This window comes from Oryx dammah, unplaced genomic scaffold (genome assembly GCF_014754425.2).
Source record: "Oryx dammah isolate SB20612 unplaced genomic scaffold, SCBI_Odam_1.1 HiC_scaffold_29, whole genome shotgun sequence".
Lineage (NCBI taxonomy): Eukaryota > Metazoa > Chordata > Mammalia > Artiodactyla > Bovidae > Oryx > Oryx dammah.
Window position 1 is genome coordinate 32,205,294 of NW_024070213.1, and position 23,939 is coordinate 32,229,232.

The 23,939-nt window shown below is 38.3% G+C and overlaps 1 protein-coding gene across 4 annotated transcripts in view; it reads right to left on the bottom strand.

Annotated features, from left to right (window-relative positions):
- The window catches only part of SOX5 (SRY-box transcription factor 5), a 1,158,063-nt gene that overhangs the window by 23,212 nt on the left and 1,110,912 nt on the right, over positions 1-23,939 (bottom strand). For all 4 annotated transcript variants that reach the window (XM_040235353.1, XM_040235352.1, XM_040235351.1 and 1 more), the window contains one exon: positions 19,802-19,947. In XM_040235353.1, the coding sequence (XP_040091287.1) occupies positions 19,802-19,947 (146 nt within the window). The remainder of the gene's footprint in view (positions 1-19,801; positions 19,948-23,939) is intronic.

The following is a 23,939-nucleotide window of genomic DNA, read 5'->3' on the forward strand; positions in this document are numbered from 1 at the left end:
CATTGTGCCCATCTTTGCATTAAATATTCCCTTGGTATCTCTAATTTTTTTGAAGAGATCTCTAGTCTTTCCCATTTTATTGTTTCCCTCAATTTCTTTGCATTGATCACTGAGGAAGGCTTTCTTATCTCTCCTTTTTATTCTTTGGAATTCTGGATTCAAATGGGTATATTTTTGCTTTTCTCATTTGCCTTTCACTTCTCTTCTTTTCTCAGCTATCTGTAAGGCCTCCTGAGACAACTATTTTGCCCTTATGCATTTCTTTTTCTTGGGGGTGTTCTTGATCACTGCCTCCTGTACAATGTCACGAACCTCCATCCATAGTTCTTCAGGCACTCTGTCCATCAGATCTAATCCCTTGAATCTATTTGTCACTTCTACTGTATAATCATAATCATAAGGGATTTGCTTAGGTCATATCTCAATGGTCTAGTGGTTTTCCCTAGTTCAGTTTAGGCCTGAATTTGGCAATAAGGAGTTCACTATCTGGGCCAGTCAGCTCCCAGTTTTCCCTAGTTCAATTTAGGCCTGAATTTGGCAATAAGGAGTTCACTATCTGGGCCACAGTCAGCTCCCAGTCTTGTTTTGGCTGACCCTATAGAGCTTCTCAATCTTTGGCTGCAAAGAATACAATCAGTCTGATTTTGGTATTGACCATCTGGTGATGTCCATGTGTAGAGTCTTCTCTTGTGTTGTTGGTAGAGGGTTTGCTATTCCAATGCATTCTCTTGGCAAAACTCTATTAGCCTTTGCCCTGCTTCATTTTGTACTCCAAGGCCAAACTTGCCTATTACTCCAGGTATCTCTTGACTTCCTATTTTTGCATTCCAATCCCCTATAAAGAAAAGGACATCTTTTTTTGGTGTTAGTTCTAGAAGTTCTTGTAGGTCTTTATAGAACCATTCAACTTCAGCTTCTTCAGCATTACCGGTCAGAGCATAGCCTTGGATTACTTGGATTACTGCCGTGGAAACGAACAGAGGTCATTCTTTCGTTTTTGAGACTACACCCAAGAACTCCATTTTGGACTCTTTCATTGACTATGAGGGCTACTCCATTTCTTCTAAGGGATTCTTGCCCACAGGAGTAGATATAATGGCCATCTGAGTTAAATTGGCCCATTTCAGTCCATTTTAATTCACTGATTCCTAAAATGTTGATGTTCACTGTTGCCATCTCCTGTTTGACCACCTCCAATTTATCTTGATTCATACAATATTGTTCTTTACAGCACTGGACTTCATATTTCAGTGTCATATCTTTTTGCCTTTTCATGCTGTTCATATGCAGAGAAATATCAATACACAGATGACACCACCCTTATGGCAGAAAGCAAAGAAGAACTAAAGAACCTCTTGATGTAAGTGAAAGAGGAGAGTGAAAAAGCTGGCTTAAAACTCAACATTCAAAAAACGAACATCATGGCATCCTGTCCCATGACTTCAGGGCAAATAGAAGGGAAACAATGGAAACAGTGACGGACTTTATTTTCTTGGGCTCCAAAACCACTGCTGGTTTCATGGTGACTGCAGCCATGAAATAAAAAGATGCCTGCTTCCTGGAAGAAAAGCTATGACCAATCTAGACAGCACAGTAAAAAGCAGAGACATTACTTTGCCAACAAAGGTCTGCATAGTCAAAGCTATTGTTTTTCCAGTAGTTGTGTATGGCTGTGAGAGTTGTATTATAAAGAAACTGAGCGCCGAAGAATTGATACTTTTGAACTGTGGTGTTGGAGAAGACTCTTGAGAGTCCCTTGGACTGCAAGGAGATCCATTCAGTCCATCCTAAAGGAAATCAGCCCTGAATATTCATTGGAAGGACTGATGTTAAAGCTAAAACTCCAATACTTTGGCCACTTGATGCAAAGAGCTGCCTCACTGGAAAAGACCCAGGTGTTTGGAAAGATTAAAGGCAGGAGAAGAGGATGGCAGAGGATGAGATAGTTGGATGGCATCACTGACTTGATGGACATGAGTTTGAGCAAGCTCCAGGAGTGGGTGATAGGCGGGGAAACCTGGCATGCTGCATTTCATGGGTTGCAGAGAGTTGGACATGACTGACTGAAAACTGAACTGCACTGAAATAGAGGCAGCTGAATCAAAATGAGGGCAGTATATATCAGGTAGAGAGCTGGTAAATGGAAAGTTGCTGAAAATAAGAAATAGCAAAGAAAATGCTTTTGTGAAAATAGAAAAATACATTGATATGTAGAGGTGACAATTTTACCAATTATACTCTTAATTCCACTGGCTGATAAAGAGCACATTAGTCAAGAATTTGTACAGAAAAATACCCCTACATACCCCCACATACCCCCACTCTTAAGAGCAGGATTCTGGAACACAAATCAGTACAGCACTTCTTCTTTAAACTGCCCTCTCAATGCTATTCAAACACTGCCCTGAAACTTACAAGATTCATTCATCTTCTCTCTTTAACTTTTTTCCTATTAGAAATAAAGTGAACAACAACAAGAAAAAGCAAATTTAAAGCATTACTAGCCAAAATTCTGAACAGCCCTGAGGAATATCAGAATACAGGGTGTAAACAGATTAATGACTACATAGATGTCAACATGAAACAGTCCTGAGGATTTGCAAATAATGACCAAGCAAGATGATCCATATGCTTTATCTCTTGGATAAAAACTTCCTATTGGATAACAACTAGAGTTCCTTTGGAAAGACGAGTCCTCTCTGGCTAATCAAACCTTATACAACTTTGTGAGTTTACTAAGATCAAGGAGAAACTTTAGGTAAAGTCTGTTTTTACTAGAAAAAAAATTTCTGATCCTATGTTGACTTGGACAAACATTCAAGTGAATTTTATCTTATCTACAGAAGAAAAGAAAGTTTTAGACAATATAGTTTCTTGGGGTCAGATGAATAACTCTAAAACTCAAATTCAAAGAACCATTATTAATGTGTTAATATTCTCTTAGGGAACTGGCAGCTGGTCTCAGGTTCTATGGCTTATCCAATAACTTGAATAATGGAAAACAGCACACGCACTGTTTGTCCATGACACCAGGCTATGGTGGGAATCAACAAGGAGAGCCAAGAAACAGCTAAAGAGATGTGGGTAATTAGTTGATTAGAAGTGATCATTAAAGATCAGTGCTTTTTAGGCCAACAATATTCCAAATGGCAAAAGGCTACAGATCAATGGTTAAAGGACATATTTAAAAATATAGACAATAACCTATATAGAAAATAATGACTTTGGGATCAGGAACATGAGATAACTAAACTCTGTCATACACATTAGCCATATTACTTAAGACAATTAACCTCACTGAGTTTCAGGGTCCTAATTTGTAAAATGGGGTTTTAATATATGATAGGTACTTATTAAGTTTAAAAAATGAAGAAGATACACTTTTAACATTACAGAAAAATTAAATGAGAGAAGTGGAAAAGAAAAATATTCTTCCTAGAATATAAGAATTACAGGAATAGTTATTTCAATATGCATATTAAGTATCCTGCTATGATTATGATCTTTTATTGTCCATGACCATAGTGGACAAATATGCGTTAAAATAGAGATGCTTGTAACAACTCTAAAAGTTGTTGGGATTTTTCTTCTCCTGTGCATCATCCCTGACAATATATTTAATCTTTTATATTTTCCATTTATTACTCAGGTGTGATATAAGACTAGTATTATTTAAATTGAAAAGTACTCCTATTCTATTTCTTCAGCTTACATAGAAAACAACTAAAAATTTACTGTGTTTGTAAAGGCTCAAATGCACATCCTTGTTGATATTTCATGGAGCAGTCAAAACAAAACAAAAGAAACCCACACAAATTGTGCTTTACAGGAAGTAGATATACTTCCTTACTGTCCTAAGCCTAAACAGTACATGAGTAGATGCTTCCTCTATGACTCCTTGAAATTGGGATTTATAAGTGATGAGCTGTGCTTACCATCACACAAACAAACACAAAGAGATGGGCTGTGGATCAGCTATCATAATGAACATCCCTGAAATAAAGCCCACAGAGCTATAAAAGTCATAAAAAGCACATGCATGAAATGACAGAATAGAGTGTGACTGTCAAATGTTGACTCAGTAACAGTTAAACCCCTTCTGGCTGCCCTTTTTTATGATCTCCTTCTATACTAATGGCATGGGAAGAAGAAAGGAACAAAAAGGTTTTTAACCCTCCAATTATGTGAACCTCAGAGACCACCAAAGAAGATGAAAGATTATTTATAGTGTCATAACGATTTATCAGTTGGAGATTTTTTTTCATCGGCTTAAGTAGGATATAAAGAAACAATGAACGTGCCTAAGACAACCCTCCATCTCTCAGTTTCACCCTTGTTTACTGAGATTGCCATTTTCTAAAAAAAAAAAAAAGCATCCACCCATGTAATATAACTGCACAAATGGAAGAGAAAGCTTTGTTGTAAAAGCTTTACAACAAATAATGTACAACACACATGCACACACACACACTTTCGTCCAACACCAACAAAAATGCAATCTGAAGAAATTTTTCACTTATTTTATTCTGGTCAAGTGTGAATTTCACAGACACTTCGGTACTCTGACACTTTGGTATTCCTTAGGAATATTTTTTCCATTCATTTTCTCAATCAGAGAATCATATGAATATATGAACTAAGGGATAGGAAAGGTCTATAAATATCTCTTGGTTTAGTCATCTAAAAAAAAAGCCTTATCTAATCCTGATTTTTTCCCTTCCAAATTCAGAGATTCCTATTGTGAAGAAAATAATAAATTAGAACCCAAATTTTGTTTCCACAATTTAATTTCATTTTGTGAACTTTGGAAGCCAGCTTCATGATATGTACCTTAAAGTATAATCCTTGCTGAATTTCATAGAAACTTAGTTTCATCAGGAAATCTGATCAAAGTGAATTGTATTGGCAGATCAAGTTTTCTTAAGAAGTATTATGAAGTTGAAGGTAGGCGGAATTGTTTTGAAGGAAATACACAGCTTCTGTGAATTCAAATCTTAATCTGAATGAATACATTTCCAAGACAGAAAAATGACTTGTGGGTAAAATCGATGAATCCCTATTTATAATTTTTAAAGAATTGATTGTAAAGTGGGAGAAATATTAGAAAGTTGAATATAAAGAACTAATTCTGATTTTCATGAATAAAGAGAAAAATTGAGGAACAATGACCTGAGCACTTAATGTATGTTCTGGAAAAGACAGAGCTGATTGTTATAGATTCATTCAGGGCCCTTTGTAGAGGCGGTGGTGACAAGAAGCTAATACAAATTTACTAAGAAAAACTATGTTGTAATGGTCTAATTTATTTTTCTACAAAAATTGGAAAACAGACTAGGGAAGCTCATGGCCATAGTGTTTTGGAATTCAGCTCAGCTTTGGGTTATGTTCCTATCAATATAGTTGTTGTCTTCATGGAGAAAGTTCATAGGGCCTTACAAAAAAGAGTTGAAGAGGAGATCAACAATCTCTGTCTTTACATATCTTAAGAAACTCCAGGTTTATGAAGAACCAAGACCTGTTGTTTGTGAAAAAGAGACAGGATTTGGCCATATATAATAAAGCAATAGAATACTGACCAATGGTTGTAAGTTACCAAGTGAAAGCATATGAACCACTGAAGAAAGAGTTATATTAAAAAAAGATGTCTATTCCCTGAGTGGGCTGTCTTAGGATGCAGAAATTTTCACCTCCCTGGAGGTTTTCAAGTATTGGCCATATGACTGCCTGCCTGGCAATTCAACATCAGATAATAGGTTGCATTTAAGGGCCTTTTCACTTTCTTTCAATTCTATGTTCCACTTGACTGGAATTGCTCAAACAAAACTAAAATATTTTGACAAATATATAAAGATATACATGTTTCTCTATCCATGATGATAATTTCCTCAGAAGCTGTTAATTAGTTTCAAAATGTAAAGGCACTCCATTTATAGTTGAGAATGCTATAGTCATTTTCTTAAATTCAAGGAAGATACTTCAAATTATGGTTAAGACTTACCTGGTGGCTCACACGGTAAAGCGTCTGTCTACAATGTGGGAGACCCGGGTTCAAGCCCTGGGTTGGGAAGATCCCCTGAAGAAGGAAATGGAAATCCACTCCAGTACTATTGCCTGGAAAATACGATGGACAGAGAAGCCTGGTAGGCTACAGTCCATGGGGTCGTAAAGAGTCGGACATGACTGAGCAATTAGCGCAGGCGCAGGAGGGCCTAGAGGAGCCATCTCACACTGAAGGTCAGGAAGGGCAGCAGAGAGGAGATACCCCTCATCCAAGGTAAAGAGCAGTGGCTGCACTTTGCTGGAGCAGCCGTGAAGAGATACTCCACGCCCAAGGTAAGAGAAACCCAAGTAAGATGGTAGGTGTTGCAAGAGGGCATCAGAGCGCAGACACACTGAAACCATACTCACAGAAATCTAAGTCAATCATATCACACTAGGACCACAGCCTTGTCTAACTCAATGAAACTAAGCTATGCGTGTGGGGCAACCCAAGACGGGTGGGTCATGGTGGAGAGGTCTGACAGAATGTGGTCCACTGGAGAAGGGAATGGCAAACCACTTCAGTATTCTTGCCTTGAGAACCCCATGAACAATATGAAAAGGCAAAATGATAGGATACCAAAAGAAGAACTCCCCAGGTCAGTAGGTGCCCAATATGCTACTGGAGATCAGTGGAGAAATAACTCCAGAGAGAATGAACGGATGGAGCCAAAGCAAAAACAATACCCAGTTGTGGATGTGACTGGTGATAGAAGCAAGGTCCGATGCAGTAAGGGGCAATATTGCATAGAAATCTGGAATGTCAGGTCCATGAATCAAGGCAAATTGGAAGTTTGCCTTGATTCACAGACAATAGACGGTAAGAGTGAACGTCGACATTCTAGGAATCAGTGAATTAAAATGGACTGGAATGTGTGAATTTAACTCAGATGACCATTATATCTACTACTGCGGGCAGAAATCCCTCAGAAGAACCGGAGTAGCCATCATGGTCAACAAAAGAGTCCAAACTGCAGTACTTGGATGCAATCTCAAAAATGACAGAATGATCTCTGTTCGTCTCCAAGGCAAACCATTCAATATCACAGTAATCCAAGTCTATGACCCAACCAGTAACACTGAAGAAACTGAAGTTGATCGTTTTACGAAGACCCACAGACCTTTTAGAACTGACACCTAAAAAAGATGTCCTTTTCATGCTAGGGGACTGGAATGCAAAAGTAGAAGTCAAGAAACACCTGGAATAACAGGCAAATTTGGCCTTGGAATGTGGAACGAAGCAGGGCAAAGACTAATAGAGTTTTGCCAAGAAAATGCACTGGTCATAGCAAACACCCTCTTCCAACAACACAAGAGAAGATTCTACACATGGACATCACCAGATGGTCAACACCGAAATCAGATTGATTATATTCTTTGCAGCCAAAGATGGAGAAGCTCTATACAGTCAGCAAAAACAAGACCAGGAGCTGACTGTGGCTCAGATCATGAACTCCTTATTACCAAATTTAGACTCAAATTGAAGAAAGTAGGGAAAACAGCTAGACTATTCAGGTATGACCTAAATCAAATCCCTTATGATTATACAGTAGAAGTGAGAAATAGATTTAAGGGCCTAGATCTGATAGGTAGAGTGCCTGATGAACTATGGAATGAGGTTCGTGACATTGTACAGGAGACAGGGATCAAGACCATCCCCATGGAAAAGAAATGCAAAAAAGCAAAATGGCAGTCTGTGGAGGCCTTACAAACAGCTGTGAAAAAAAGAGAAGTGAAAAGCAAAGGAAAAAAGGAAAGATATAAGCATCTGAATGCAGAGTTCCAGAGAATAGCAAGAAGAAATAAGAAAGCCTTCTTCAGCGATCAATGCAAAGAAATAGAGGAAAACAACAGAATGGGAAAGACTAGAGATCTCTTCAAGAAAATTAGAGATACCAAGGGAATATTTCATGCAAAGATGGGCTCGATAAAGGACAGAAATGGTATGGACCTAACAGAAGAAGATATTAAGAAGAGGTGGCAAGAATACACAGAAGAACTATACAAAAAAGATTTTCATGACCTGGATAATCACTGGTGTGATCCCACACCTAGAGGCAGACATCCTGGAATGTGAAGTCAAGTGGGCCTTAGAAAGCATCACTATGAACAAAGCTAGTGGAGGTGATGGAATTCCAGTAGAGCTGTTTCAAATCCTGAAAGATAATGCTGTGAAAGTGCTGCACTCAATATGCCAGCAAATTTGGAAAACTCAGCAGTGGCCACAGGACTGGAAAAGGTCAGTTTTCATTCCAATCCTAAAGAAAGGCAATGCCAAGAAATGCTCAAACAACCGCACAATTGCACTCATCTCACATGCTAGTAGAGTAATGCTCAAAATTCTCCAAGCCAGGCTTCAGCAATACGTGAACTGTGAACTTCCTGATGTTCAAGCTGGTTTTAGAAAAGGCAGAGGAACCAGAGATCAAATTGCCAATATCTGCTGAAAGCAAGAGAGTTCCAGAGAAACATCTATTTCTGCTTTATTGACTATGCCAAAGCCTTTGACTGTGTGGATCACAATACACTGTGGAAAATTCTGAAAGAGATGGGCATACCAGACCACCTGACCTGCCTCTTGAGAAATCTCTATGCAGGTCAGGAAGCAACAGTTAGAACTAGACATTGAACAGACTGGTTCCAAATAGGGAAAGGAGTTCGTCAAGGCTGTATATTGTGACCCTGCTTATTTAACTTATATGCAGAGTACATCATGAGAAGCGCTGGACTGGAAGAAACACAAGCTGGAATCAAGACTGCAAGGAGAAATATCAATCACCTCAGATATGCAGATGACACCACCCTTATGGCAGAAAGTGAAGAGGAATTAAAAAGCCTCTTGATGAAAGTGAAAGAGAGTGAAAAAGCTGGCTTAAAGCTCAACATTCAGAAAACGAAGATCATGGCATCCGGTCCCATCACTTCATGGGAAATAGATGGGGAAACAGTGGAAACAGTGTCGTGGAAACAGTGTCAGACTTTATTTTGGGGGGCTCCAAAATCACTGCAGATGGTAATTGCAGCCATGAAATTAAAAGACGCTTACTCCCTGGAAGAAAAGTTATGACCAACCTAGATAGCATATTCAAAAGCAGAGACATTACTTTGTTGACTAAGGTCTGTCGAGTCAAGGGTACGGGTTTTCCGATAGTCATGTATGGATGTGAGAGTTGGGACTGTGAAGAAGGCTGAGTGCCGTAGAATTGATGCTTTTGAACTGTGGTGTTGGAGAAGACTCTTGAGAGATCCAACCAGTCCATTCTGAAGGAGATCAGCCCTGGGATTTCTTTGGAAGGAATGATGCTAAAGCTGAAACTCCAGTACTTTGGCCACTTCATGCAAAGAGTTGACTCATTGGAAAATACTCTGATGCTGGGAGGGATTGGGGGCAGGAGGAGAAGGGGACGATAGAGGATGAGATGGCTAGATGGCATCACTGACTCGATGGACGTGAATCTGAGTGAACTCCGGAAGTTGGTGATGGACAGGGAGGCCTGGTGTGCTGCGATTCATGGGGTCGCAAAGAGTCGGACACAACTGAGCAACTGAATGGAACTGAACTTCAAATTATGAAACAAAAGCTAAAAAAGATATGATTACTGAAATAAGTTTTGTGAAGGGACTGTCCAACAATACTCAGATTTACATATTTAGGTACATGGTGAAGGACACAGTCTTCTGTCCAAATTCAACATTAGTGCCATGTAGAGGAAGCACTCACTGAGTGTGGAGGTGTAACGCACACAAAAGCAAACTCAAAGGAATCCGTAAGAAGCATATAATTCACAAAGAGGGTCATATGAATAATATCATGGTAAAATACTGGACGTTGCTTACGTGTCCCAGGGGTGATTATGGTTTGTACATGTGGAAAGAAGGCAGGAGAGGATAAAACTAAGACCTGGGTTTCAAGTGTCGGAAGTCAGCCAAAGTCTAAACAAAAGAGTTTATTTCAAACTATGGTAGATACAGATACTACGCACATCGAGTCAGATCTGAAGGGTTAATGTGAGAAAAATAGGAGGCCAATAAAGAAAAACAGAATTCACAACCTACACAGGATGTCTGGTAGGTGGGAGGGCTGCATAGATGTAAACACAAGGCTGGAATGAGGTCTGATGATAATTGTTCTATAAACAATGGGTAACTCAGTTACTGAGCTACAGAATCGTATAGAACTTTTTCATTTTTCCATTTCACAGAATAAAGTTGTAAAACTGTCTGCCTTCTTATGAATGTAGCCTCAGCAGCCAGGAGTTACTTCAGTTAAATAAATATAATTAGACTATTTTAAAGAGAAATGGTGTGGTTCCGAAATACCGGGTCTGACAAACAGAAACAGGCATAACAGGGTTATAGTTCACTTTTCAATTATCCATGGTAGTTTTAGAGAAAAACTTAACAATAGGATAGATATTTAAAATCTCATTTTAATGAACAGCCAAAACTTCACATGTTTTATGAGTGCTGCTATGAGAAGCAAAATAAATAAGATTGAACATATTCTTTCTGTTTTCTGGCTCATTCTCAAAAGAAGGGGGCTGTGTGTAGTGAAAAAAGGGAGACCTAGAAAGGGAACAGAAACAGGGAAAACAAAGAAATGAAGAAAAGATACAGACAGAAGCTATGGATTTTTTGTGTGTGATAAATCCTCAAAAATGTACTAAATGATACACATGGCCAACGCTGGGGTACAAGCTAATCAAACAGGCACTGGCTTACTTTCTTGTATGTCTTCTGCATGGTCCATTAGAAAAGAGACTGAAATTTAAACCAGAGGACCTTGGTTTAAAAACTGATCTACCACTTGAACTCCTATAATAATCTCACATCTCAAGTTTTTTTTTTTTAATTTTTAAAACAAAGATATGAATACTGTTCTGTTTACACTATGGTACTAAACTGAAATTTAATGTGAAAGCAATTGGAAAAAGGTAAGATGCAAACTAAATCTATCAGTAGCCATTATTACTCCTTTATTACTCGTATACTCATAAACAAGTCTTTCTCATTTGTAAAAGAAAAGGTGCAAGTGGAAAGACTCAGTGGGACCCTTTGAAATAAATGCTAAACTCAGAATATTTTCCTCATAATTTAAAATCCATATTGTTAATGTTATTTGAAATAAACAACAAGAAAACACAATATATCTATTAAGTATGAGAATAACTGAAAAACAAATGGTTCTTTGATTAGTTCAGTGCCTAATATTGAACTGTCTTAAAGACAACTATTTAATCTTGAGGCTAAGAAAGGGAGAAAGGGAGAAGGGAAGGAAAGGCCATTCTTAGTAGACCAGGTCTTTAAAAATAACATTTCTGGTCCAACAATAAAAGTGATTCTTATTTTACTTAGAAAATTGAAAAAAATCAGAAATGTGCATACATACATGTAAATTTACAACCCCGTCATCTTGGCATAATGATTGTTTATTCTTCTTCTGGTCTTTTATCTGTGCAACATGGAAATGTACTTTAAAAATATCTAGATTATCTCCACACAGTGTTTTCAAATGTGCTTTTTTCAGGAATCCTATCGTGAGCTTATCCTCATATCCTTAAATGAATAGACAATTTCAATCATCAGAGAGGCCTGTGGGTGTCTATCTGAAAGCCCAATTTGGCATGCCCTGTGTGTCTCTTTTTATTGGACCATCCTGCACTAACCCCTCTACCAGAATGATGTAAAGAACACAAGACTCTCTGTTTGAAAACATGCACAGCTTTTCTAGGCTTGAAAATTAAACCATAAAAAGTTTACTGGAAAAAAAAAAAACCTTTAAAAAGCTCCTTAAAAACTCACACCATAATTGCTCCCCACCAAGCGTGGGCACTTGCTAGCTGCAAGTAGTGGCACTGTGACAAATGTAGCAAAACTGAAAGCAGGCTATACTAAGAGAAAGAAAAAGTCTTCCACTGGCCATCTGTGAAAATAAGGCATGTGGCCATTAAATGCAGAGGCTGTAAATATACACAAACTCCATGAAGCAAATGGCAAAAAAGGACTAAACTTCAAGCTCAAACAAATCAAAATGTTTAATGCATAGTTACCACTGCTGGACGAAAACAGCTCTGATCTTTGCAGTCTGCAAACTCGGCATGTATTTCAATTAAATACCCCCAAAAAGAAAAGAAAGAAAAAGAAAGAAATGAAAAGACACAGAAGAAAACCATCTGGAACAAAAGGCTATAGACAGCCTATACTCAATTTCTAGAAACAAACAGCCCCTTTAACTTGCATCAGCCTGTCGAGAATGTCGATTGGAATTATTGAAAGGCTGACATATAGAGTGATGGATGGGTGATGACATAATACCTATTTGCCTTTTTGTCATGGTCTGTGAAAACTGGCTGCTCTGTGCTGATAATATTCACCAAGGGGTTTTCCTCTCCCCTCCTGTCCCATAAGAAGTGTTCCGTAGCTAAGACACTCAGAATTAAGAAGGTTTTATGAAAGAAAAACAAAAGAAAAGAAAACCTAAGGATCAAATGCCAACTTGCATATAAAAAGCTGGTCTAGATTTTCTAATAATGAGTTGCCTAGAAAGCAGTTCTCTATCCATTTTACATACATATTTAGAGAGAATCCAATAATAAAAAGGCAAATATTCAATTTCAGATTTCATGTATCTTTTAATTAAAGTTACCAAATAAATAATTACATGTAGAGATAAAAATAATATATACTCTTATTTTTATAAAGACAGAATCTTAATCATTTGTGTTTAGTTTGTTCCCAAGTAAATTCTAATCAGAAGGTTTGAAAGTCAAGGGACATCTTGACAAACACCCATGCGCACCCCAAGAAAAACCTTCTATTTTGTCCCACTGTTGCAATGATCTATCTCATTTGATCTATCTCATTCCCTCCTGAACGATTTCCCTAACATGGCTTCCTCCTTCATGGGAGTTTTTCCTCTTAGCACTGAAATGTCTAGCTCTAATTTGACTTCTCTAATTCATTTTAGCTAAAGGCAACATCTTGAAAAGCCATCCATAAATCATTAATTAATTGTAATGCCTGCCATGAATACAAAGGCATGAGCTCCTCCATACTCTTTTTCAAAGCAAACCTGTAATTCACAATTCCTCACATGCCTTCTCCTTATCTAAGAGCAGGAGCATGTGTTAGATAATGCTCAACTAGATACACTGTGTCAGTTTCTGAAGAGTTAACACTGTTGGCCCATCCATCAGCTGGCTAGCGAAGCATCAGGAAAGAATGATGGATGTAAAATTATTACAGGGCTGCCATCTGATACACTTACTGCCATTTGTAACTAATGCTGGGACTGACACACTTTTTTTTTCATTATTAAACATCCACATTAAGTCAACATTGGTCACTGTCATTTCGTGTTCGGCACTCTGTTAAAGGGAAAGAATAGGGTTGACAATGGCAGAAACGTGGAGGTTGTAATGGAAGAGTTTCAAACTTGCCAGAGTAAAAATATTAACTTTTGTTTACAAGTCCATCCATGCTGTATGTGGTAAGGCTTCTTATGTGACTGACACCAAATAGAGAAATTGATTTCATTATTGGGTAAATCATTATAAAATATACACCTATTCACTAAATTTTCATCTTATTCTGTAGAAATCTGCCAAGAATTTTCACTGAATCTCAGAAGGAAAAGTAAGACACTTTTCCAGATATTCTTACTTGCAATTAATGATTAATGCATAGCATGTACAGGTGTTTAGATTTCATGCACACTTCAGGCAATTAATGTTTGATGCATAAATCTCTACCCTAAGACATATTTGTATGTTTATTTTTGTGAGTGACATCTATTTTATATATAAGAAGTCATACAGAAGTTGGCCATAATATGTAGAAACTATGTGAATGAATATACACTCACTGACTTAACCTGGCTCCAAGCAATGTTTTTTTGTATGCATGCCTGTATGAAATTTAATTCCTTCTGAAAACACAGACAAGGTATAAGGCCCTGGGCATGTAACAGAGAGGCACAAAGGTAGGTAGATAGATGACATCAAATGTAACCAAAACAAACCAGCTTTATAATGAAAATATTTGAGAACCTCGATTATCATTTCTATAATGTAGCTATGGCTGACAATGACATTTTCCTACCCAATAGCAGAGATGCCTGCTCCTTGGAAGGAAATCTATGACAAATCTAGACAGTGCATTAAAAAGCAGAGATGTCTCTTTGCCGACAAAGGTTCATATAGTCAAAGCAATGGTTTTTCCTGTAGTCATATATGGATGTGAGAGTTGGACCATAATGAACGCTGAGTGCTGAAGAATTGATGCTTCTGAATTGTGGTGCTGGAGAAGACTCCTGAGTGTTCCCTGGACAGCAAGGAGTTCAAACCAGTCAATCCTAAGGAAATCAAGCCTGAATATTCATTGGAAAGACTGATACCGAAGCTGAAGCTCCAATATTTTGACCACCTGATGTGAAGAGCCAACTTACTGGCTGGGGAAGAATGAAGGCAAAAGGAAAAAGGGGCAGCAGAGTGTGAGATAGTTAGATAGCACCACTAACTTAATGAATATGAGTGTGAGCAAACTCAGGGAGATAGTGAAGGACAGAGAAGCCTAGCCTGACTGTAGTCCATGAGGTTGCAAAGAGTTGGACACAGCTTAGCAACTAAACAACAACAACAAAGCCATTCTGGTCTTGCTTTTGGTCCCCACCAATATAATCTTTGATCTTAAGATATCCCTTAGATGTGAGGGTGATCTGGCTGTAACCTCTGTCACCCCACTGGTCTTCAGGGTTGACTGGCTATCTGGCTGGCTAAACAGGTATTCCCTTTCTGCCTCATGGCTCCATGTGCATCCCTCTTGGAGCTGCAAGCTTGGTGGAAGAGGATGATCTTCCACAATAAGGGAGGGTGTTTCCTCAGTCAGGGGTACACGAGAAGCTGTTCTTCCCTGCTAGAACCTCCAAACAAGCTCTCAAGGTCCCCTCGAGAAGAGAGTAGGCTATTCAAGCTTCCATGACTCCAGACACACCCAAATGAGGTGCTATATGTGGCAGTCAGCCTTTCTTTAAAAAAAAAAAAAAAGCTATCCTTTGATTTCAGGAAGGATAAAATAAGGTCTCTAATTCAGTCCTGGAAAATAATCTTGAGATCTCTCTTCCTTGACCAGTAATGTGCAAATAACCCAGCTCTCCCCAAATGAGACATCTACAGAAGTCAGCATGAAGGGTGAAGTGAAATATCCCTCTGTGAATGAAGAAGGAGCTTTAGTGAAGAGAAAATAACTTCTGAGTCTGCATGCCTTCAAGGGATAGTTGTAGGTGCATCAAAATTTTGTGACACTAAGGGAACAACCTAGATAATCATGATTTCAACTCTGATATTACTGAGCTGATGAACTAAAGCTACCAGCCTCTTACTCCTGAACTTCATTATGTGCTCCAAACTAAGCATTATTTGTTGAAGTTACAGTAGTTAGATATCCTGATACTTGTCACAAAAAGCTTTTCTAACAGATATTATAGCATAGGCCATCATCTTTCTAGGACAACTACAATGGGAGTGAGGGAAGTGATAAAAGAAAGCTCTGATGTGTTCCACATTTCAGTGCGTGCCAGAGGGCTCAGGGGTAAAGAACCTACCTCCCTGTGCAGGAGATGTAGGAGATACAGGTTCAATCCCTGGGTCGGGAAGATCCCCTGGAGGAGGAAATGGCAACCCACTCCAGTGTTCTTGCCTGGAAAATCCCATGGACAGAGGAGCCTGGTAGGCAACAGTCCATAGGGCTGCCAAGAGTCAGACGTGTCTAAGTGACTGAGTACACACAGACAAGGATACCTTCAAACACAAGGTCAGAACCTGAATACGAAGCTGGTCAAAGCTGTGCCATTTGGGTGTTAAAAATGCAAGTAGGTGGTTTTTATAAAACAAATGTATATATGAGGGTCTTCTGAGTCTTCCTACCTGAGAAGATGAGTTAGTCATCCATAACACTAATCTGTAACTGAGCTGAGTGCTAAAAGATAACATTATTTGAATATACAATCAGGCTATAATTAACCAGAGATGACAATTATAAATAACACTGTGTCCCAGAGTTTCCAAGAAACCTGACATACACAGTTCTTGGGTATGTTGAAACACTTCCAAGAAAAGTAAAGAAATGAAAAATCTCTTAGAAGTCTTCAATTAAAATGTGTTTCAGTACAAACGACTTTCATTATGTGTTTTGGTACATATGACTGGAAAACATTTGTCCCTCTCTTCACACCTCTAATTGTTTTCACTGCCCAATTACAGCTTTTCAGAATTAAGACATTCTAGTTAAGACAAGCATGTTGGTCATTTGAAATGTGAAGAAGAGTTAACATGTCTAAGACTTGTATACCCTAGAAAACAGAACTCTGCTATAGGTTTCCAATTATTTGGATCTTGGGTCATGCCAGCTCCTTCTATCTTTCTCTCTCCTTCTTCCCCACTTCTTACATTTATGTCATATACTTTCAGGGTTTAGGAAGTTGGGAGGATTGTTAAAGAGAAAAAATGTCATCCTTTTAGGAGGGGAAGAAGAATTTATATATATATATATATATATATATATATATATATATAGCCTTTATTCCTTTTGTTAGGATCTGTGAGGCAAAATTTCAAGCCAACTATGATCTAACTATATACTTTGGCCATGGATAAAGTTGGACGATTATAACAATCTATTAAAAAGGTAGGGATTAAAAACTGAGGACACCGTATGTCTACTGATGCTGCTTCACGTGGAAAAACAAGCAGCTACTTTTGTTGAGTCAGTATATAACTGATTTGATATGCTCAGCAACACAGGGTCTTAATTCAGTTCCTGTAGGAATTTACCCACATAAATATGCCATGATTAACAATCAAAATCATAATTTGATCTAAACTGTAAGCTCCGTAATAGGCAGAGAACATATTTTCTTGTTCTCAATACAAGTACATAGCAGTGCTGTCCCTGATACATATGGGTCCTAATGTTGAATAATGACTAATTAAAAGATATAAATTTGACGTTATTTCATTCCCATGAGTTGCAAGACATAGATTGATCATTAATTTGGTACAAATGTCAGCTAAGCCAGTTCAACAGGAAAAGGCAACCACAGTAATTCCTGCTTCTAAGAGAGCTTCAGTCTCAAGTGTCAAGGGATGAACTAATTTGAATTCTCCAGCTGAAAAGGTTTACTTACACATTACAAGTGTTTGCCAGACTACTGCAATAATGGATTTTTACATTTTCATATTTTACAGTTACATGATGCAATTTCATTTTTTTAGATTTTCACTTAAAAATCCATAAAAATATAAGATCATAATTGAAGATGTAACTCAATTGCATTGAAAGGGCATGGTGAAGAGATTCAGGAGCATAAACTTCTTGAGGATGAAGATATCTTAATTGGCTAACAGATTCTGGCAGGTATTACTTCAAAAATAATTTTTTTAAGTCACTATAATTCTGTAAAAGAGAAAGGAAAATTGAAAGGAGTAGTTTTCAACAGAGGCAAGTCACTCATGCAGCTCAAATAGGAGATGCTGACCAGAGAAATAAAACAAAGTCTGATTGTGGAAGTAGAAGACGAAGTGGAAATAAGGTCCTGAACAATGAACACTATGGAATAAAATGAATGCAGATGGTTCCACTCCTGTTACTTAATCAAAAGGCTGAGCAGAGTCACTGGAGCCGGCATGAAGTCATGTGTTAGAACAACAGCTGATCTGTATTAGAGAAGATTAACTCGCAGTGCCATGGTGGAAGGCCCAGGATTATTTTATGTACTTCCATTGCCTTACAAGCCGTCAGCACAATTATTGCCCTCCGATGTGAATGACTGATCTGTAACCACAGCTAAACAGCATGCTGCTTAGGGGCCTAGGAGCTTCATGAAGATGAATTTCCATACCATCAAAGTGCTTTTAATGGGTTCCCTGATCCAACCACAAGGCCTGTTTTGCAAGTATATAGAACTCTGGATGAAGGCTTCCTGTCCAAAAGGATTTGGTCGGTTGTCACTTGACAATTCCCAGCCAGCACAGGGGAGGAGAGGGGGGAGATAGGTAGAGTTGTCTCTGCTTTGGAGGATTAAAAAAAAAAAAAAGGGTACAGATGCTGGCTGAATGCAACCAACTGCTGTATCCACAGCTGAATTCAATGCGCTTAACAAATAACGGCAATTTAGCTATGCTTGCAAGGAATAGCTTGAGTCACTTTGCATTAGCATCTGGCTGAGTGTTAAACTCATTTCTACATGGGGTGCAGAGAAAAGGAATTTCTGCTCAAGCATCCTTTCAAGAATGTTTAAGTATTTGAATATAAATTCCTTTATGCTTGCTATCATTCCTTCTTTGAGTTGTCACTTTGTTTTCCCCCTTCCCTTCTGGTGCTTAGCTAGAAAATTTTTGTGTCCTTCGAGCTGCACCAGTGTTGCTCTTCTTAGGATGTGAGACTGCCAGGGAGGAACACTTGACCATGCTTGGCTCTCCCCTCTAGGAACAACAGAACTGAAATCATGTCTCCATCTTTCTAACCCATGGTCAGATCAGAAGTACAGAAGTACATAACTTCAAGCATTCTACAGTAATATAACATATTACTTCTTTTGAATAAAATACAGTGTAGCTTAGACAAAATAGTTTGAAATTACTGTAGCCCAGATAAAGTACACTTGGGGCAGGATCACACCTTCACTATGCAAATTGCTAGCTTCTATATCCCTGGATTGGGAAGATTCGCTGGAGAAGGGAATGACAACCCACTCCAGTATTCTTGCCTGGAGAATCCCATGGACAGAGGAGCCTGGAGGGCTATAGTCCATGGGGTGGCAAAGAGTCGGACATGACTGAGTGACATTTTCACTTTCACTAAGAGATTATATGTAAAATTCCATAGAAAACCTGGGAAACCGGAAAGTTATCCAAATGAGCAACCTGTCCATTCTGGATGATGCCGTTTGACTCATAAGCTTCCTTGAGTTATTACTAAGTAGCTGATTATTTTTTCTCTTATATACTGTATTTAGCTACTGGATTTTGAGAAAAAGGGGATTCAATGACACTTTAAAATTTGATTTAAAAATACCAATATGACCAAAGGAAGTATAATCACTTCAAACCTTCTATAGTAACATATTATTTTTTCTGAATGAAATACAATGTAGCTTAGGCAAAATAGTTTGAAATTATTATAGCGTAGATAAATTCAGAAGTTTCACTGGGCTTAAGTATAATAATAGGTATACTAATACTGTTCCCATTTTAAAGAAAAAAACTTTGTTTTATAATCAAGTCAAAATTTCCAATTGTGCAGTCACCTACAACGTGACAGTGCTTCATGCTGGAAACATATTATGACAAGCTCAGGCTCTTAGATACTTAGACCTCGAGCATGGGTATCATCCAAGCTTATGCTGATTAAAGAAGATTCAGCATTTTCAAATCCAGCTCATCCCCAAATACAAGTTGAGCATCTCTGTAAAGCAAAACTTTCACTTAGACCCAGATATTTCAAATGCCACTTTATTTTAATACAAAGTGATGGCAGAAGAGAGGATAGTAATTGTCAATAAGGTTCAGATGGATAGAAGAGAATTACAACCCTTCACATTTCCAGATGGTTTTGATTAGGATGGGCATGAAGAATTCTGTACCGATCAAGGGCAAGAAGGAGGGAGAACAGTCATTCTGAGGATGGTGAGAAAAGAAAATGATAAAGAAGACATTCAAGCAATTTAAGTATTTTTGGAAAGCCAACCATTATTTTAGGAACTCACCTTTTCTGTCCGGCAGTTATTGAGACCTAGACTATTCACAACAGCCACCTTCCCGTCAAGCACCTGCTGTTCCCGCCGGAGCTGCTCCTTCATCTGCCGAGCTTCTTGGATTGCCTTGGTGACAGCATCATGGTCATTTAAATAACCTGAAGATGTAACAGAATGAAGGATATGTTTTGCACAAATGTATAGATGGGTTAACCTTCCACCATAAAAATCACTTCTTTTTTGGAGTGGCTAGTGTCTGGCATATACTAATTTTTTCAATGGAATCAGTCTGAGATGAATGAATGAATGAATAATTGATGATGACTGATTCACACAATTACATCAACATGGTGCCAAACATCTGTTACCAAAACGTAATATTTAAGTGAAATATAGCTGGTTCCACATGTTTGAAAAGATGTTTAAAACATAATCTTTAAATAAACTTTTTTAGTCACCTGAGTATGTTGTAGTGCAAAAATACAACCTATCTTTCATTTTTTTTCCCTTTGAGGATTATTTGAATGTTACCAGAAGATACAAGTATTGATAATTATCACTGTTATTTACTGATACTCATAGTATTAGAAATGTCAATTTAGAGTTTGAGTATGACCACCTCATGCAAAGAATTGACTCACTGGAAAAGACTCTGATGTTGGGAGGGATTGGGGGCAGGAGGAAAAGGGGACGACAGAGGATGAGATGGCTGGATGGCATCACCGACTCGATGGACGTGGGTTTGGGTAAACTCCGGGAATTGGTGATGGACAGGGAGGCCTGGCGTGCCGCGATTCATGGGGTCGCAAGGAGTCGGACACGACTGAGCGACTGAACTGAAATGAACTGATGACACTATTAGGTTTGTCATATACAGAAGGAACAAATCATTATTAACAGACTCTGGAAGAAGAGCATTCTCCCCCTTGCATCCATCCATGGTGAAATAAACCATAGGTGGCAGTGGCTTGTGACAGATACAAACTTGCGGTGGTGAAGAGGCTAAATTTCAAGCGCAAAATGTAACTGAGCCCCTGTAACTGTTGGATAAGAAATGGTGGCTACTGGGTAACTATAATCACATTTAATTCACACTCTTAATAGGATGGTCAAATGACCAAGTTGTGTCTGCAACTTCACAATCCATAGTTTTTAAAAAAATAAAAAAGGCCAAGCTATGTCTTTTAAAGAATAACAGGTATAAGGAGAAAGGCTAATTTTTTTATTTTAACACTGGTCATTTAATTTGATGCACACTCTGCTGATAATCTGCATGATTTTAGGGTAGAATAGTTGAGGGAAAGGGATCATTTTGCAAATATTGAAAGGAGAGCTAATATATCATCTTTCACTGTCCCTATCTTTTAACTAGGGCATAAAATGGCATAAACTGAATCTATAATATGAAATTGCCCAGAAAAGGGACTTGTTTGTGACATGAGGCTAAATCTAACCAGATCCATTGGTGAATTGTGACAGATGGAGGGACTGTGAGACAGAAGGCAGGCACTAATCACACATAAAATGACCGGCTTGCCTCAACATGTTCCATGGATTCCAGCAAACTTTACACCCTAATCCATTTTTAGAACAAAAAACATCTGGGCCATAAATCCTCTAATCTGCCAAAACACGCTATTAAATCCCCTGATTTGTTGAAAAACACTAAGATTAAAGAAAGGAAATATAAAATGGCTAACTGCAGTGTTAGGAAAGTGTTATTAATACTCGTTCTTTGTCTCAATTATGAATGTTCTGGTACTAAAGAGCCTTGTCTAATCATGTCAGATTACACATCCTCGTTATATTACTAGACTCTTCTATCTGATCTGCTGATTGCCAAAAAAACCTAGAATACTTTCGTGCTGCTTAAACATTTCTGTTGAAGAAGCTGATGTCAGATTAGCACAGTGCTTTGGTGCTGGAAGGCTTCTAAATGTGGCATGTCTTTTTCCCTTTATTATGCACAGACTGAGCATTGCCCTCTGATCTTGAGGCAGAAAGAGAAGTTCCAGGGTAGGCAACAGAAAGGGGAGCCTTGAGATACTATCTATTTTGCTTTTCTGAGCTCAATTCATTGGAACATATTAAGAAAAACAACACATCCTTGCTCATTACAAATACAATATGAATAAACAACAACTAGTTAGATCTAGGTCAGATTAGCCTTTAGGGTTAACATGTACTTTAACTTATGGTCATTTTTAACCTTCTAGCATCCTCAGCATCCTGACTTGATACTTAAATATTATCTCTAACTCATTGTGTTCACAAACACTACTCGAGAATGAAATGCTGCCCTTATGTGACAGGGATGTTTTTGGAATATGTTCCTTTAGCAAAAGATCTTAAGAAGGTCAGCCTGATTTCCCTATCCTCTAAACCCTTGCTCAGATGGTAAAGAATCTGCCTGCAGTGCTGGAGACCTGAGATCGATCTCTGGGTTGGAAAGACCCCCATGGAAAGGGAATGGCAACTTACTCCAGAATTCTCACCTGGAGAATTCCATAGACAGAAGAGCCTAGTGGGCTACAGTTGATTGGGTTACACAGAGTCAGACATGACTGAGCGACTAACACTTTACTTTTACAAACCTTGCTTATGTATGGCCTGCTACCATGGTACCATGCATTTTTTGTAATCTATTTAGCTTCTCCAGAGTACAAACATATTGGAAATGGTTCAGGACATGGCACTGAGTCAAAGTATGAATTCTTTATGCTTTTTAGGCACTGCCAAGATAACATTGTACAGGAGAAATTATTAATATATATGCAGAAAGGATGACAATTATTTTGGGGGTGCATAACTGACAAACATACATATGTTCTGCAACAGCTATTTCCAGTGTGAGGTGTGTGTGGTTGTGCAGGTAAATACAGGTGTTCACTTTAAAAGAAATATTCTTGCTTTCAGAGACTTGAGCTTTAGTTAAAATGCTACATGAAATTCTAACGTGTATCTCCTGTGTTAAACCAAAAAGTTGTTTATATATTACAGAGCTGAATCATAATAGGATTGTTTGCTGATTCTTTATCTTTTGTTCTCATCACAGTCACCTACTTCCCAGTCTTGCTGGTTTCTTCTCTCAGTAAAAGACCTCATCGCTAACTCTGGAAGACCAACAAGGCTGAACTCTCACCTTCATGCCCCACCCAGACTCCTATCCCAGGCCAGCTTCAAATCTATCACCAGTTGTACCCATTGCCTCCTTCTGTTTCAATGAAAAATCAAGGCAAATCCCCTAAACTCACACTCTAGATTTCTACACCTCTCTACTGCTTACTCTCTTTCACATTTCCATCATCCACTTGGACTTCTCTACTATTGCTACCACCTCCACTTGCAAGTACCTAAGCCTTTCCTTCTGAAACAAGCAAATAAATTCTCTCAACTTTGTGTTGCCCTCTCTTTCCAATCATGTTTCTTTTTCCTCCAAACCAAATTTCTCAAGAATCATAGCATATTCTCTCATTCCTACCTCCCTTCACTATCTCACTATAGTCTTGTTTCCACTGCCCTTGCTCTTTCAGATGCCAAACCCAAGGGACACCTTCCATTCATGGCAGAAAGAGCACTGGCAATCCCCTTGTTACTGAAACTCTTTCCTTCCCTGTTTCTCATCACAGCACTGGATCCTTAGCTCAATTACTCCATCCTCACATCCTTGCCTGAGATCTTTCTTCATCTGCTCCTTAAATTTGGTCCAGGATTTCAATCACCAGAAAATAATTTGTGCTTTGGAGTTGGATAAAACTGAACCTTATTACTTACTTGCTGCATACAAACTGTACACATTGTTTTACCTTTCTAAAATCTCAATGGCCTCACTGGTTAAATGGAATAACCTCACTAGATAATATGGCTTTGTGAAGATTAAATGAGTTAATATGGTCTATTAGCATAAATAAATGGTCCATGAAAGTTATTCAGTAACTGTCAGTTTAGTTACAGAATGGCATAGTGAAACAGGTAAAACTTGAGCATTGGATTCACATGGATCCAGGCTTCTACTTCTTAGGAAGTATGATATTTGCCAAATTATAACACTTAATTTCACTGAGTTTCCATTTCTCTCAACTGTAAAATGAACATAAGGCTAATGGAAGAATCAAATGAAATAACACGTGGAGTAGATAACATTTAGTAC